Source organism: Marmota monax, unplaced genomic scaffold, assembly GCF_021218885.2.
Source record: "Marmota monax isolate L192 unplaced genomic scaffold, Marmota_monax_Labrador192_F-V1.1 WCK01_AAM20220418_F8-fsc00044, whole genome shotgun sequence".
Classification (NCBI taxonomy): Eukaryota; Metazoa; Chordata; class Mammalia; order Rodentia; family Sciuridae; genus Marmota; species Marmota monax.
In genome coordinates this window covers 2635671-2652902 of record NW_026695198.1, presented here as the reverse complement: position 1 = coordinate 2652902, position 17232 = coordinate 2635671, and the positions used below count along the sequence as shown (strand labels likewise).

Sequence of the window (17232 nt, the reverse complement as noted above, 5' to 3'; positions counted from 1 at the left end):
TTTTTTTTTTTTTTTTTAATATTACTTTGGGCCAGGTGCAATGGTGCACACCTGTAATCCTAACTACACAGGAGACCAAGGCAGGAAGATCTCAAGCTCAGGGTAACTTAGGCAACTTAAGTTGCCTGAGCAAATTAGGGAGACCTGTCTCCAAATAAAAAATAAAATGTGCTGAGGATATAGCTCAGTAATAGAGTACCCCAAGTCTCAATCTCCAGTACCTTAAAAAAAAAAAAAGGTTTGTTTTTTTTTTTTTTGGCTAGATTACTTCTAAAACAGAAAAAGTGTATCCATGATTCTAAAATATTTTAAATAGTGTATTTGTTTTGCCCAATAGGTTCCTATGGAAAGAAAGAAAAAGTACATGGAAATTAGGAAAGAAGCCAGGGAGGCAGCAAATGGGAATTCAGGTAGGACATTGTGAAAATGATTAGAAAGTTTCTAAAAGTTAATGTTTGTTTATGTGAATAGAAAATATTTTAAATACTCCAAAACATCGAAATTGAGTTTGACTGTTTTTTATTCCAACTCTTAGGTGGCAACTGGAATTACATTTTGAAAGAAATGTAATTAGCCAAACTAAACTGCATTAGAAAGATCTCAGAGTGGCCAGAGAGGGCAAGATGGGCTTGATGCTTCTTTGTTTTTCTATGGATTATATAGATATTTTCAGAATATATGTTAGAATAAGAGTTATATTCTGCCACTCACCAGTCTAGACTGCCCAGTGGTCCCCCTCTCGGGACAGAGCTGCTCCAGGCCTCTGTTTCACTGCCCTCTGCTCTAGCCCCACAGCCTCTGCCTGGTCTTTGTGGCTGCTGGGCTTGATTTTTGCCTAGAGACATTTATTCGTGCCCTTCCCTCTAATACTATCAGCACCAGGTGTCAGTGTGCCTCATGACATTTTGTTTAATGTCAGCACTCTCTAGCCTCCTGGTTCAAAGTAAACATACTATCCATTTGCATTCTCTTTGTTTCACTTTTTTTTTCTTAATTTTTCTTCATGTTTTTTAATCACCATTTCTTCATATGAGGATATTTTGAAACAGTTTTTTAAATCCTTTATGTATTTTGTTTGGATTAACTGGTTTTTAGTAGCATTTCTTCCCACATTTATCTTAAACTTAAGGGGCACAATAAAATGTATTGTCATAAGAATTTTAAATGCAGAGATATTGTTACAAATTAGATTCCGTTTAACTTAATTTCTTTGTCATAGCAGTAGAGAAGAACTGCTCAATAATGACACAAGCAATGGGAGTTTTTTCCCCCATTTCCTTTTTGCTTTGTTAATTTGGACTAGGGGCTAATAATCACAGGGCTGATGAAAGACCTAGTTAAAGTAAAGTATCCTTTGATATCGTTTGAACTTAGAGAAATACATTTCTTATTGATTATGTTTTGAGTACATGTATTTTCTTTTATTTATGTTTCAGATGGTCCTCATTATATGTCTTCCTTGTCATATTTGGCAGATAGTAGCCTGAGTGAGGAAATGAGTCAATTTGATTTCTCAACTGGAGTTCAGAGCTATTCTTATAGCTCCCAAGACCCTAAATCTACCACTGGTCATTTTCGGAGACGGGTGATCACATCTCACATATTAAAAGAATTGTGTCACAGTTTGCCAAATAAAGGGGTCATAGCTGTGCTCTTTTGTTACTAGGGGAAACTCTATTGGTAGTCCTTGGGGACTAATGTTGATTTGGAGAATTTTCCAAAATCTAAGCCCCAGCCTTTCGTCCTGTGGACTCAGCAATAAGGAAGGAGTCAGGAAGCTAGGGGTCATGGTAGAATAAAGTTCTGAGCTGGGTTGGTGTGAAGGTAACAGGGATAACTGACCTGAGGTGTGACCCCAGGGGAGTAACTGGGCAGATGGGACCTGGAATGTAAGACAAACATAAGGTCCTATTTACTTTTTAGTTGTTCAATAAGAAAGCATAGCAAGTGTATTTGATATTATTATCAAATTGTTATTATTATTTTTGTTTTTATTATATGATATTGAACAAAAAATGAGCACCTCATGTCCAATGGCATTTAACAGTTTTCTACATCACTGGATTTTTCCCTTTTCATAGGAACATCAAGACCCCAAGATCCAAGAGGATGTCCTAGAATTAGAGATGGATGAGCTCAATCAACACGAATGTATGGCGCCCATGGTAGCCCTGATTAGGCACATGCAGAGAAATCTGATCCCACTCAGAGAAGAAGAGGTGTTTTTTCCATTAATCTTATATTGTCTTTGTTAATAGTACTTATTGATATCATATTGAGGATTAACTAATATTAAAAGCTATATTACATACCAGATAAACATGATATTTTTGCTTTCATATCTTTTTCATTTTTTTCCTTATAACATCAAAATGATTTTTTTTTATTCTACTTTTCAAGGTAATTTTGTGTTTTATTTCAGGGTTCAGTGCCAAAAGATCTTCCTCCTTGGATGAAATTTCTTCATGACAAACTAGGAAATTCATCTGTACCATTAAATATCCGTCTCTTCTTAGCCAAACTTATTATAAATACAGAAGAAGTAAGTATTATTTAACAATTCTTTTCAGTTTTATGCATCTGCTTAAAGAATATCACAATGAAGGAAGTTCTAAATGGTGAGAGCATGTTTCTGTTCTCAACAAATTAGCCAGCTATATCTTGAAAGTACATTGTTTTATCGAACATAAATTAATCTCTGATGAGTTAGGTATTATCTTTGTGTAGAGTATATGTGGCAACTTTCTTAAGGCTGTCGACCCTCTTTGTTTATAATAGCAAAAAATAAATGGGTAAAAATATTCCCGTTGGGTTGGAGATATAGCTCAGTTGGTAGAGTGCTTGCCTTCCATGCGCAAGTCCTGGGTTCATCCCCAGTACACACACACACACACACAAACCCCCACTGCTTTAAAAAAAAAAAAATTCCTGTTAACTCTAAATGAAAAATAAGTCTCTTTCTCTTAGGTAGTTGCTGAATTTGTCAATTCATTTACACATAGCACCAATTAGGTTGGGAGCACCTTCCACCAGGGGGATTGAGTAGATTTTGGAGAGGGCCCTTGGACTTAGTGTGGTAGAGATTTGCATTCTGCTTAGAAGGAGCTGCATGAGCAGAAGTGACCCCTGAGATTGCTAATATGTCTGTACTAACTGAGTAGACCATGGGGCAAGGTCTGGATGAGAGGTTTCTGAGTGACAGGTGACCTAGACTAGGCCTTGTAAGGGGTCTGGCTCATTTGATGAATAGTAGGGAGCTACTGAAGGGTGCTAAGTGGAGGATTGACATGATCCACTTAGATCATCTTTCCCAGTAGAAAAGCCCGTCTAGGTAGGTAGTTCTTGGATGTAATCCAGAGAGAGGCTGCCTGGGACTCTAGTAGGACTTGCTTTCCTTGGGGTCTTTCTGGATTTCTAGCTCTTGGGGCTGCTGTCACAAGGTGACAGTGGGGCTTAAACATGGGCTGTGAAGTTCTAAAATCTGAGATCTGGGTATTGGTAGGGTTGGTTCCTTTGAGACCTGTGAGGAAGCATCTGGTTGAGGCTTCTCTCAGCTTCTAGTCGCTTTAGGCATTCTTTGGCATGTGGATGGGATTCTGTGTTGTCGTCTTCTACACATCTGTCTGTTGCTGTATTTAAATTTCTCCTTTTTAAAGGACACCATTGTGCTTCAGATACCTCAGGATCACAGTAAGGTGGAGGGCACTAGGGAAGAATAGTGTTAGATTAGATAGAGGGAAGTGATGGGAGGAGAGGGGAGGAAATGTGGGGATAGGAAAGCTAGTAGAATGAAACAGAATTATTATTGTATGTATGTATATGACTGCATGACCAATATGATTCTGCAACATGTACACTTAGAAAAATAAGAAATCATATCCCATCTATGTATGATATATCAAAGTGCATAATTGCATTCTACTGTCATGTATAACTAATAAAAGCAAATTTTAAAAGTTAAAAAAAAAATAAAGGACACCAGTGTATTGGTTTACGGTTCACCTAATAACCTCATTTAAACTTCAAATCAGGTCACATTTTGAGAACTCATATGATGGACAACAAACAGCTTTTTAGGGGATACAGTTCAACCCCTAACACTCGGCATCACACCTGATTTTTAGCTAAAGCACTGACTCAATATCTACCAAAAAGGAGCTATTTTTTGGATGATTTCTTGGTGGGGCTAGACATGGGCAGTTAGGCTGATAGGGAAGCCTGCTACACTGTATTTGCACAAATGACTCTGAGACGTCACTAGGACATGTCCCTGAAGTGCTGTGCATGTGGATGTCATCAGAGTAGTGATACTCAAAATGAGACAACCCAACAGTCTTTGTCTTGTGGAAGAAAAGAACTTATATTTGCATTCAGTTTTAACCTTTTAACCATTAAGTATTTGTTATAGTTTAATAGCCTAATAAAGAAGTTTACATATATGATGAATAAATTAGAGTTATAGACATACATAGAGTGTGCCCAAGATTTTGTTCTTATGGGTGCATGATCAAAAAAGGTTTATGGTGGGGTTGAAGTTGTAACTCATTGGTGGAGTGCTTGCCTTACATGTGTGAGGCACTGGGTTCAATCCTAAGCACCACATAAAATAAATAAATAAACAAACAAATAAAGGTATTGTGTCCATCTACAACTAAAAAATAATATTTAAAAAATAAAAAGTTTTATAAAAAAAAGATCTGTGGCCACACAAATTAAACATACTTGAAAATGAGAAGGTAGAAAGGGTAAGAAGTAAATAACTCAGTCTTCTTTTCCATCAAAATGGCATTCTCCTGCAATTCTAATATAAATTAAATGGAATTTAGTATATGGATATATTGGAATTAGACTTTAGAGATCTGAAGTTGAGCTGATGTGAAGTTTATTACAGAATGACTTTGAAGATAGGGAAAAAAATGGGGGGCGGAAATTGAGACATATATTCCTACCTGATTTTTTTAACCTTTATTTTTCCTATGTACTATGCCTTTGTATAAAATGAAAGTTGAATTTTCTATAACTGCCTATTATTTAGAGGGACAGAGGGGATTACTATGGAATACTTTGATTTTGATTTCTATAAGCATCATTACATAACAAAGGTTTTTAAACAATAAGATCAATTATAAATCCATTTCACTTGAATTGTTTAGGAGCTCATAAAGAGATAATTCATCAAATATAATCCAATTAAGTGAGTTAATTGTTGGAATTTACATTTATTTTGAATTTAGGTTAAGTCATAAAATTTTAGCTGATGGAGAATAAATTCCTATATTAATATTTTGATTATTCAAAAGGATTCTTCTATATTTGACTTTTAAATTCTCTTGTAGGTCTTTCGCCCTTATGCAAAGAATTGGCTTAGCCCTTTGTTGCAACTGGTCGTTTCTGAAAACAATGGCGGAGAAGGAATTCACTACATGGTGGTCGAGATTGTGGCTACTGTTCTTTCATGGACAGGCTTGGCTACCCCTATAGTAAGAAATAATGTATCTATTATGTAGAAATATACTGTGTAATACACATTATTCCTCCTGATATACATTATTCCTCTGCTGCATACCGGAGAACTTATTGGCACACGATTTGTGCACCTCTTAATAAGTCATTGCTTTAGCAGCAGTTGTTATATTGCTGTACTGCTGTCACATCACATGGCCTCATACTGTTCATTCTTTTGTTCTTTTTTCTTTTTTGTGGGGGTGGTGGTGATACTGGGGATTTAATACAGGGGTGCTCTACCACAGAACTATACCCTCCAGACCTCCTTCTGCCTCAGCCTCCCAAATCTCTGGGATTATAGGCATGTGCTACCATGCCCCGCTCTTTTTCTACTTTTGATAATTCCTCTGACCTTACCTTTATTACTAAGCTATCAGTGTGTTTTGTTTGCTGCTTTTATTAGTTAAGAGCTTGGAGACTAGATAACCAATTTATTAAAATTATATATAAAAAATATAAAATATTTTGAGTAGTATCTACTCAATGTCAGGTTCTGAGGACTTCTGGTATTAATAAAGTCTGGATTTTTTTGAATTTTTTTTCCAACTTATTAACTCTAAGTTTTTGTTGTTGTTGTTGTTGTTGGTGGTGGTGGTGGTTATTTTTTGTTACTGGGAATTAAACCCAGGGATGCTTTACTACTTAGCTGTATCCCCAGCTCTTTTTATTTTTCATTTTATTTCAGGACCGGGTCTTATTAAAGTTGCTTAGACTCTCACTAAGTTGCTGAGGCTGGCCTCAACTCCTTCTGTCTCAGCCTCCCAAATTCTAGAATTACAGGCATGTGCTGTCACACCTAGCTTCCAAGTATTGTCTAGTATTGGTAACAGTAGAGATTGCTAAGAAATTGATTGACAGGTCCTATCACTGTGTGTTCTGAAGTAAGAACTGACTCACCTTTTCCATTTTCCCCATGGAATAACAGCCAGTCAGGTGTTAGGGAGATCAGTACTTTTGAGGAGCCCTAAACAAAGACTCTGGCAATTTTATGGACTCTGGGGTGGATGGGGAATTGTGGGGCTGGGGTGGTGGTAATGAAGGAAAGGGCCAAGAGTCAAAAAGTACTGGGTACAGAGTCATTATGGTACAAGTTTCCCAGTTTCCCTTCCTGCCTCATTTGGAGGTCTCATCAAAGGCCCTAGAAGAGGACCTCTGTCCAAGGGTTCAGAAAGGAGCTGGGAATAGAAGCTCCAGGCTAGGATGCAGGTGTGCAAAGAGCATGGCTGGCCAGACTTGAGCCTCTTACTACAGGTCCCTTGCAGTGTAGGAGCTGTGGCCAAGTCTGTGCAGGTACAGCGATCCCCCTCATCATGCCAAGGGAAGCCTGTGTACTGCCTATGACTAGACCTGATAGGTCACATGGAGTTTAACCAGGAGCCAGGCCCTTCAGTAAAATGCCACATTTCTTTTAGAAATTGCCTTTGGATTTAAAGATGCTTTTCCAGAATAGATGCTGCATATTAATCAGAATTTCTATACTTTTTCAGGGAGTCCCTAAGGATGAAGTGTTAGCAAATCGATTGCTTCATTTTCTAATGAAACATGTCTTCCATCCCAAAAGAGCTGTGTTTAGACACAACCTTGAAATTATAAAAACCCTCGTAGAATGCTGGAAGGATTGTCTGTCCATCCCTTACAGGTATACTATTACTTATTTTTGCAATGTTGTTCAGAAATTTAAGTTAAAATATAGCATTTTGTAAATGATGGTTACAATGAAATATAATTATGTGAAGTGATACCAGGAACATTATTTTAAATAGGGTCCATTTATAAGAATATAATTAGCAACCGATAAAAGCCAAAACCTCCAAAGTTATACTAGGAGTGTCTCTGGGTGGTCAGTGCCTCCAGTAGTCCCCTTCTGTCTCTTGGCTTACCTATGCTTTGCCTCATCCTCAGGCAGTTGGTGGGGGCTCTCTTGTTTGCACTTCCCCAGCCAGGGGTAGCCTATAGGGCATTTGTTTGACTTCTTTTAGATAGCCTGAGACAAGCCAAAACTTTCAAAAAAGTTTGACCATCAACTAACAGATTGGGGCAGCAATAAAAATTAGAATATAAAAATGAACAAAGGTGGCTGGCGTTGTGGCTCAATGGTAGGCGCTCACCTTGCATGTGTGAGGCCCTGGGTTCAGTCCTCAGCACCACATAAAAACAAATAAATAAAAACAAAGGTGTTGTGTCCAACTACAACTAAAATATAAATATTAAAAAAAAAATGAACAAAGGGAATGTTGTGCAAGAAGGAATCTTGAATGTGGGAAAATATAAAGTATTCCTTACACTTTTAGTTGAAAATGAACTTTAGAAAATACTGTTTTTACCTTCCTGCTGTTCATTTCATTGTATGACAATCTCTATTTTTCCTTTCTTTGTGCTTGTGTTTCAGGTTAATATTTGAAAAGTTTTCCAGCCAGGACCCCAATTCTAAAGACAATTCCATAGGGATTCAGTTATTAGGTATTGTAATGGCCAATAACTTGCCTCCCTATGACCCAAAGTGTGGCATAGAGAGTATCAAGTAAGTGTCTTTTTTTTTTTGCTTTGTTTTTTAGTTGTTAAACTAAAAAATTGAATTGGATTGTCAGAATGGAACATGGTTTGATTTGATATATGTAAGGACCATGTAAAAAATATCTACCTAAAATAAAAAGGTTTGGTTTAGAGGTTATTTGGGAGAAGAACTTTTTTATCTTTTTTTTTTAAAATATTTTTTTGTAGTTTTGATGGATACAATACCTTTATTTTAATTATTTATTTTTATGTGGTGCTAAGCATCGAACCCAGGGCCTCACACGTGCTAGGCAAGCAGTCTACCACTAAGCTACAACCCCAGCCCCAAGAACTTTATCTTGAGTGAATGAGGAATTTAGTTTTTTAAAAATATAATTTTGGGGGGGCTGGGGTTATGGCTCAGCACTTGCCTCGCACATGTGAAGCACTGGGTTTGATCCTCAGCACCACATAAAAATGAATAAACAAAATAAAGATTTTGTGTCTATGTATAAATAAAAAATATTTTTTAAAATGTGATTTTTGGGAGCTAGGGTTATAGCTCAGCAGTAGAGCACTTGCCTCACACCTGTGAGGCACTGGGTTCGATCCTTAGCACCACATGAAAATAAGTAAATAAAGTAAAGATATTGTGTTCATCTTAAAAAAAATCTTTTAAAAAATGTGATTGAATTTTTCTTGTGTAGGTTTCAGCAGATAAGAGGTGTTACATATTTTATTCTTATTTTTGAAACTAACATTTTTTACTTTTTAGTTAATTAAATTTTTTTTGCATTACTGAGGATTGAATTCAGGGGCACTCTATCACTGAACCATCTCCCCAGCACTTTTATTTATTTTTTCTTTAAATTTTATTTTGAGGTAGCCTTAAATACATACTCATACAAGCAAGTTGCATTATGTTTTATGTTCACATTTTCTTTTTAAAATGTTTTTATTTTTTTAATTTGTTCTAATGAGTTATACATGACAGTAGAATGCATTTAGACACATTGTACACTTCTCCTTCCTCTGGCTGAACATAGTTCATAGTCACAACAGTAGTGTGGTCATATCTGTATATAGGTGGTAATGTTCATGTCATTCTAGCATTCCTCCCATCTCCACACACTTCCCCTACTCCTGTAAAAATTGACACGGCTGCATCATCATAACATGCTGATTTGAAGTCCTTTGGGTACAGACCGAGCAGTGGGATAACTGGGTCAAATGGTGGTTCCGAACATTCCATGTTTTCTGAGGAATCTGCATACTGAGGAATCTCCAGAGGATTGCACCAATTTGCAGTCCCATCAGCAATGTATTTTTTCCCTCCATCTTTGCCAACACTTATTGTTGCTTGTATTCTTGATGTCTGCCATTCTGACTGGAGTGAGATGAAATTTTAGAGTAGTTTTGATTTGCATTTCTCTAATCACTCGAGATGGTGAACATTTTTGCATATGTTTGTTGATCAATTGTATTTCATATTTCTCAATTTGTTCTAGTAGTGTGATAATGAGGATAATTTTTATATTTTTGTCAAACATCAGAATAGATTATTTTATGCATACTTATTTTTTGTATTTGTTGTAGATACTTTCAAGCTTTGGTCAATAATATGTCCTTTGTAAAATATAAAGAGGTTTATGCAGCAGCAGCAGAAGTTCTAGGACTTATTCTTCAATATGGTACTGAGAGAAAAAATGTGAGTGTGTTCTAAATTAAGTGCTTCCTTTCAAATTCATTTGTAATGATCTTTAATACATGTATTTCTTATATGCTATTTGCAACACAGTGGACCAATATATTTAATAATTTTTTACCCTCTTTCTTACTGTATACCAAATACAATGCTCAGTTTTTTAGAGAGGACATATGACTTTTAACAAGCTTTTTTTTTTTTCCTTCCTAGTATTGGGAATCAAACAAGTGCTAAAAAAAAAAATTCTTTTTTTTTTTAAAGAGAGAGTGAGAGAGAATTTTTAATATTTATTTTTTAGTTTTCGGCAGACACAACATCTTTGTGTGTATGTGGTGCTGAGGATCGAACCCGGGCCGCACACATGCCAGGCGAGCCCGCTACCGCTTTAGCCACATCCCCAGCCCGGACATATGACTTTTAAACACCTGGTATTTTGCCAAACATTTAAAGATTGACAATTAACTTTGCATTGTAAAACTCAGGAAGCAACTATTTAACTAGCCTGCCTTCCTCTGAATTTAGTCTTAAGATTTCCTTTTGGAGAAAATTATCCTGGTAAATAGCTAAATTATCCTGATCATATCCTCCACTCAGAAATTTCACAATAATAAATCTGTTATCAGAGCAGGTACTTCTCAGGGGACCTTTTCCAGTTTCATGTGCCCTGCCTATACTTTATAGGATTTGAGGAGAACCAAAGTGAGTATTTAAGTGCAGTGCAGTTTCAGATCACAGTATTCTGCTAATAGGTAAAATTAATTATTAAATATATATATATATATATATATATATATATATATATATATGGCTGCATAGGACACTGTGTTGACCACAAGTTATCATTTATCTCAAAGTATAGCAGAGAGAGGCTTTCTGCACTGCCTAGCATGCTGTCATGTTAACACATCTGCTGCAGGCCACTCATTGTGATGAAGTTCTGTGAAGGGGTTAAAGGTGAAGCTCAGTTGTAGAGCACTTGCCTAGCATGTGTGAAGCCTTAGGTTCCTTCTCCAGCACTGCAGACAGACAGACAGACACACACACACACACACACACACACACACACACGCAGGTCCCAGGGTCTTCCTGTTGCAGTCTGGCCAGATGACACAGGTAACTACTACTTCGACACTTCCTTGGCTCTCTTCCTACTTCCCTAACAGCTTCTTTTTTCTCTCCTTAGATGCCTTTCCCCATTTTGGTCCTCTTTTTTCATACTTCCCTGCCTATCTCATCCAGCCTCATGGCTTTAAAAAACACCCTTTATGTTCATTATTCCTAAATTCATAGCTCCACTCCACATCCTTCTGACAGAAAAGACTAGGTTGGAGTCCAGGTTGTGATTGCTGTGAGTCAGCTAGGAGAGGCTTAGGACAGCCCGGGTGACCCTGATTGGACACCCAATGACCCAAGACAGCAGATTGGATCCTTGTCTATTTCCCTGATTAGGAATTCATTTGAATTTAAAATAAAATTAAATAACTCAAGGAAACAGACCCCCTTGGGAAGCTCAAACTTCACTTATAATTTATTTTAGGGGTTACCAGCTATTTTTGTAATTAAAAAAACTACAAATTTAGAGTAACTTGTTACCACATGATTCTAATGCCCCTATATATTATTAAGTTTAAATGTGTGTAACATGCTTTATTTTCACCAAATGTGGAACACATTATAGGTGATTCCTAGATTTATTTTCTCATTACTTAAATTTCAACTTAAGAAGGATAATAAACACTTTTGTTTCACATGTATATAAGTACGAAAGTGGTATAGACAGTGTAGAAAATAAAATAAATTTGGATAATAAAAATAAAATATAAAGGAGTAAGTCAGGCAGTTCACATTCTCCCTGCCAAGTCACTCTCGGCAGCTGCACACCTAGCTCTAGTGGCTCTGATCACCACTGTGTTTATATGCCCCCCTTTCTTCTGTTTGCTTTATCTGTACTATTCTATAACCTTTTTTCTTTACTTGCTAGACTTTGACCCTGTCATCAGATTAAACTCTTAGTTAAAGGACATATCTTATGCCAGTCAAACACCCTGCCACTGAGATACACCCTCAACCCCAAAAGACATCATATGAATCAGTAGGGAAATACTTGAAATATTTTACACGGGGTTCAAAACCACTGAAATTTGTGGTTAAGGATTTCCTGGAACATAATTTAAGTAGTCTCATACTGGTAAATTTGTATTGAAAAACTATCCATTTGATCTTAGTGCCTTTGAAATGTTGCTTTCTCCTTTTCTGTCTTTGTGAAGAAGCAGGTGAGTGAGCCGTGAATAAAGAAAGTGAACATTTTCCATAAATTCATTCCAGTAGACTCTGTCCAGTACTTGTCTATATTGAGTTCCTACTTTTGAGGACTTGTTAGTTTCAGGCCCGGAAGATATAGCATAGAATAGACAGGCCGTATCTGTGCCCTTAGAGAGTTGACAATTACAGAGGGGACAGATAATATGCAAATGAGTATTTAACAGTAGATTTGAAACAAATCCCCTTTGAAATTAAAGCAGTTTCCTGATTCCTGCCTAAAGATGAGGACGGACCCCAAGGAAACTAAGACTGACATTGTCTGACTAAGCACAGCCTATCTAAGTCTACATATATGTATTGCCTGGTTTTGGTCTTTATGAATTGTAACTGTCTGTGAGACCAATGGAGAAACAATGTAGCTGCTTCTCCCTAGTTTAATCAAACTGCATAAAGTCCATTTTTTCTTTTTCATCCTTTTGCCTATTTCAAATGCCAGTTGGTGGCCAAAGCCAGCCAGCCGGGATCCCTGGCTTGGCTGCTGGTAACACAGTAATACATGGTAAAGAGACAGTGGGATAGGCAGAGACACAGTGATAGGGGCTGTTACTTAGAGTAGTTTGGAAACTGGTCTATGAATGTTTGACCAGATCTGAACATTATAAATCATGTCCTAAACTGTATTTGAGACACATTAAAATTAATTTTAGATTCTCAAAGGATTTACTTGCAGCATTTCTGTGTCAGAAGGAGGCAAGGGCATTAAGCAGCTCATAGCACACTACCAATTATGTGGCCTGGTTTCTTCTCATAGGACCTTCTCAAGAACCCTGAGCCTCAGAACTATCTGGTGTTAATACAAACTCCTAATCATTCCCAGTGTTTCCTTCTTCATTCACCTTGTGAACCCAGGTGTAAGAGATAGCAGTGGACATCTTCCTTGGGTTCACTTAAATATCCAAGACATACCTTTTTTTCATTACTTAACATAAGTTTCCATTTTTATGTATTTGAAAGAAACTTAATGTTTCAGGTCTTGGAGGAGTCGGTGTGTGAACTGGTTGTGAAACAGTTGAAGCAACATCAGAATACTATGGAGGACAAATTTATTGTGTGCTTGAACAAAGCAGTGAAGGGTTTCCCTCCCCTGGCTGACAGGTAGGGGTTATGGGATCAATTGTGGCGGGTGGGGTCAGCAGCAGTCCTCTCATCTGGCTTCTTACCATCCATTAGGTTCTTGAATGCCGTATTTTTTCTGCTGCCAAAATTTCATGGCGTTATGAAGACGCTTTGTCTAGAGGTGGTACTTTGTCGTGCAGAGGAAATAACAGACCTGTATTTTCAGTTAAAGAGCAAGGACTTCATTCAAGTCATGAGACATAGGTGGGTGAACACCAACCCCATGCCTTCAGATGTTAAATGGATCATAAAATGTTCATTTGTTTAGATATCTCTTTCAACTCATTAAGCACTTGCCTGTTTTCATGAAATGCATGTATTTGTGAACTTTAAGAGGAAAAGGTGAAGACGGTATAGGAATGAAATGTAAGCAGGAGGTGGGCCTGCTCATAGGCCCCTCTGTCTAGGTGCCTGCAGAGGTCACATCCAAGCCTTGTGTATTTCACTGACAAATACATGAGGTGTCCTGTCCTAGGGCATTGCATTGTCAGGCTCTCTTTAGATTTAGAATGTGTGCATTTATGTGTTAAAATTATTCATTTATTTCCAAAATTGCAGTGTAGCATAAAAGTAAACTTAAAAGAGAAAGTTGCCACTGTTACCCTATGTACATGTATGATTACACTACGGAAGTGACTCTGCACCAGATACAGCCAGAGGAATAAGAAGTTGAGCTTCATTTGTGTCAAAATGCATTCTACTATCATGTATGACTAATTAGAACAAACAAAAATAAAAAGAGAAAGCTGTGCATCGCTTAAATTATTTTCTTTTCTATAGTCTTTTTCCAGTCTTCATCTATGTATTTTACATAGTGATAAATTCCTGACATTTGTATAATGTGCCAGTAACAAGGAATATAAATCATTCTCTTCTGATATTCTTCAGTAAATATTTACTGTGTACTGTGTATAAGGCATTAAGCTGAATACTTTAAGGAGTAAAACATAAAAATAGGTGTTTACTTCATTTAGGACTCAGACTATACTTCAGTTCACACCAAGTAGCACTTGAATTTTGGATTTTATGATTTCTTTTCCTTGTATCTTATTTTGTTTGCCACCATCAGGTATTCTTTTTTAAAATAAACTTTTTACTTTGAAGTAGTTTTATTTCTACAGAATAGTTAAAAGATAGTCTACAGAATTCCCACATCTTTCACCCAGTGTCCCCATTTTTAATAATGGTGTAGTTGTCAAAACAAAGAAAGTAACATTAGCACACTACTGATAAATAAGTGAAACCTTATTTGCATTTTACTCATGTCTTTTTTTTCTATTTCAGAGTCCAATCCATTTTAGTGTATTTAATTGTTGTCTTGTAGGTGTAGTATTATAACAGTTTTTTCCCCCTCTTTTTATGGTGATGGCAATATCATAACAAATTTTGAAACTGTAGAACACCAGAAAAAAGAAAACATTGTTTGTCATGCTTCGAAAGTATTATAATGTTAAATTGGTGCATTTTAAATTTTTATTATAGAGACGATGAAAGACAAAAAGTATGTTTGGACATAATTTATAAGATGTTGGCAAAATTGAAACCAGTAGAACTCCGAGAACTTCTGAATCCTGTAGTGGAATTTGTTTCCCATCCTTCTCCAATTTGTAGGGAACAAATGTATAATATTCTCATGTGGATTCATGACAATTATAGGTAAACCATACATTGACATTTTATATTTCTTTTTTGAGGGATCTTTTGGGTATATTTAGCAATTTGGAACATAATAAAACATTTTTTAGTCATATAATTTAGTATATTGTTTTCTTATTTTAACTTATTTCATGTATGAGTAGGAAATATTCAGAGAATGAAATTATTGGTTGAGTTAAAAGTACCCTAGTGTCCTCATAAAACTTATTTTTGTAGTTATCCTTTTAAAATCTGACAAAATTGAGGAGATGCCTCTGCCAGGACCCCACATCCCTGGGGGACCCTCACCTTTCCTGCTCCTTTCCCTTCCCCTTCTGACAGCAGTGACAGGAGTAAGAGTCACTAGAGAACGGGGCAGGTCTGGCCTACACTCCCAGAGTAAGGTGCCCACTGTGCCAATGGGAGGGACAGTCCCATGACAAGTCAGCCTTCTTCCTTCAATTCTAAGACAGTGATTAGATTGAACAAAAGAACTAGAATGGAGTATTAATGTTTTTCTTTTCTTTTTTTTTTTTTTGCTTTCTCAGAGATCCAGAAAGTCAAACAGATGATGACTCCCAGGAATTATTTAAGTTGGCAAAAGATGTGCTGATTCAAGGATTGATTGATGAGAACCTTGGGCTTCAGTAAGTGTTCCTCTGGAATAATTGGGCCAAAATAATTAAATTTTAGGAGTATTGCTTTCTAGACTAGATTTGAGTATATCTCAGTAGTTTTACAAATGTATTTGTAGTGTCAGCATTTTCTCTACATCTTGCATTTCATAATGTTTAGTAAAAATGTATTTAAAATCACATTATGAAGAGTGTTTGCCTAGCACATGTGAGACACTGAGTCTGATCCTCAGCACCACATAAAAATAAATAAATAAAATAAAGGTATTGTGTCCAACTACAACTAAAAAAAATCTTTTTAAAATCCTGACAAATTACTTTAAAATAAAACTGGTGAGGACAAAGCACTCTGTACTCAGTGAGTTACAGTGTTTCAAAATGAAGAGAAAGTCTATGAGTATCTTACCAAGTACCAAAACATCTAAGAGACATCAACTTTTTATGTGATTTATCACTGATTTTTTTTCTATTCTACAATTTAAACTCATTGAGTTTTTAAAAATTATATTTGGATTCACAGTGGTGCACACCTATAATCCTAGCACCTCAGGAGGCTGAGACAGAAGAATCGCAAATTCAAAGCCAGCCTCAGCAAAAGCAAGGTGCTAAGCAACTCAGTGAGACCCTGTCTCTAAATAAAATACAAAATAGGACTGGGGATGTGGCTCAGTGAATGAGTGTCCCTGAGTTCAATCCCTGGTATCAAAAAAAGGGCTGGGGATATGGCTCAGGTGGTAGCGTTCCCACCTGGCATGCGCGAGGCACTGGGTTTGATCCTCAGCATCACATAAAAATAAAATAAAGATATTGTGTCCACCTAAAAAACTAAAAAATAAATATTTTTTAAAAATTACATTTGAATTTCATAAACATTCATAAATTATAATACCTGAACTGATTTTTGGCTAATGTTGTAAAAAAGTTTTGGTAGTAATTTTTGGAGTGAATTGTTGGTAGGGCACCTGCCTTCCATGCTTAAGGCCCTGGGTTCAATCCCTATCACCACCAAAAAAAAAAAAAAAACTTCCCAGAGAATAGGAGAAGAAAAGTACCAGTTAAATGTGATACATTTTGGGGATATGTGTTTTTCCTTCAACCCATGTTATTTTTTATAACTCAGATTATACTCTTTATACATGTGGTTTCTTTCTCTGTAAATCTTTCTGTGCCTACCCCACATGACACCATGTGCAGCACCTTTTTTTATTTGCCAGTGTATAAGAATGTGCTTTCTTCCTCTCTGATTTTCAGATTAATTATTCGGAATTTCTGGAGTCATGAAACTAGGTTACCTTCAAATACCTTGGACCGATTATTAGCACTAAATTCCTTATATTCACCTAAGATAGAAGTTCACTTTTTAAGCTTAGCAACAAATTTTCTTCTTGAAATGACCAGCATGAGCCCAGATTATCCAAACCCCATGTTTGAACATCCTCTGTCAGAATGCACATTTCAGGTGAAGTACTTACCTCTGTATTCATACTTTCTTTTCCTGTTGGTTAGCTAGGAAACACCTAATGGCTTAATGAGAAAACTTAATTTTCTTGGAATATGTGCATACTTTATGAGATACTTACATGTGCTGCCCTGCTTCTTAGAGGCTCATAAATGTCAGCCTCACACTTCAATTGGATTTCTTTCTCCCCTTCCTAGTACTACTCCTGCCTACCCAGTGGGTGCCAAGTTCGTGGTTTCTCATAGCAGCTATAACAATCACCATGTGGTACACATCGACAAGGACATTACTGTAGTGGGGGGGTCTGAGTTGTAACCTAGTTCAGGTTGAGGATCCCTTATCTGAAATGCTTGGGATCAGAA

At 36.6% G+C, this 17232-nt stretch overlaps 1 protein-coding gene across 4 annotated transcripts in view; it reads left to right on the top strand.

Moving 5' to 3' along the window:
• Positions 1–17232, top strand: part of Prkdc (protein kinase, DNA-activated, catalytic subunit) — a 175861-nt gene that overhangs the window by 84474 nt on the left and 74155 nt on the right. For all 4 annotated transcript variants that reach the window (XM_058574014.1, XM_046428525.2, XM_046428524.2 and 1 more), the window contains 13 exons: positions 338–410; positions 1437–1585; positions 2082–2219; positions 2423–2542; positions 5337–5480; positions 6993–7144; positions 7895–8026; positions 9595–9706; positions 12996–13120; positions 13196–13345; positions 14624–14797; positions 15325–15423; positions 16663–16870. In XM_058574014.1, the coding sequence (XP_058429997.1) occupies positions 338–410; positions 1437–1585; positions 2082–2219; positions 2423–2542; positions 5337–5480; positions 6993–7144; positions 7895–8026; positions 9595–9706; positions 12996–13120; positions 13196–13345; positions 14624–14797; positions 15325–15423; positions 16663–16870 (1776 nt within the window). The remainder of the gene's footprint in view (positions 1–337; positions 411–1436; positions 1586–2081; positions 2220–2422; positions 2543–5336; positions 5481–6992; positions 7145–7894; positions 8027–9594; positions 9707–12995; positions 13121–13195; positions 13346–14623; positions 14798–15324; positions 15424–16662; positions 16871–17232) is intronic.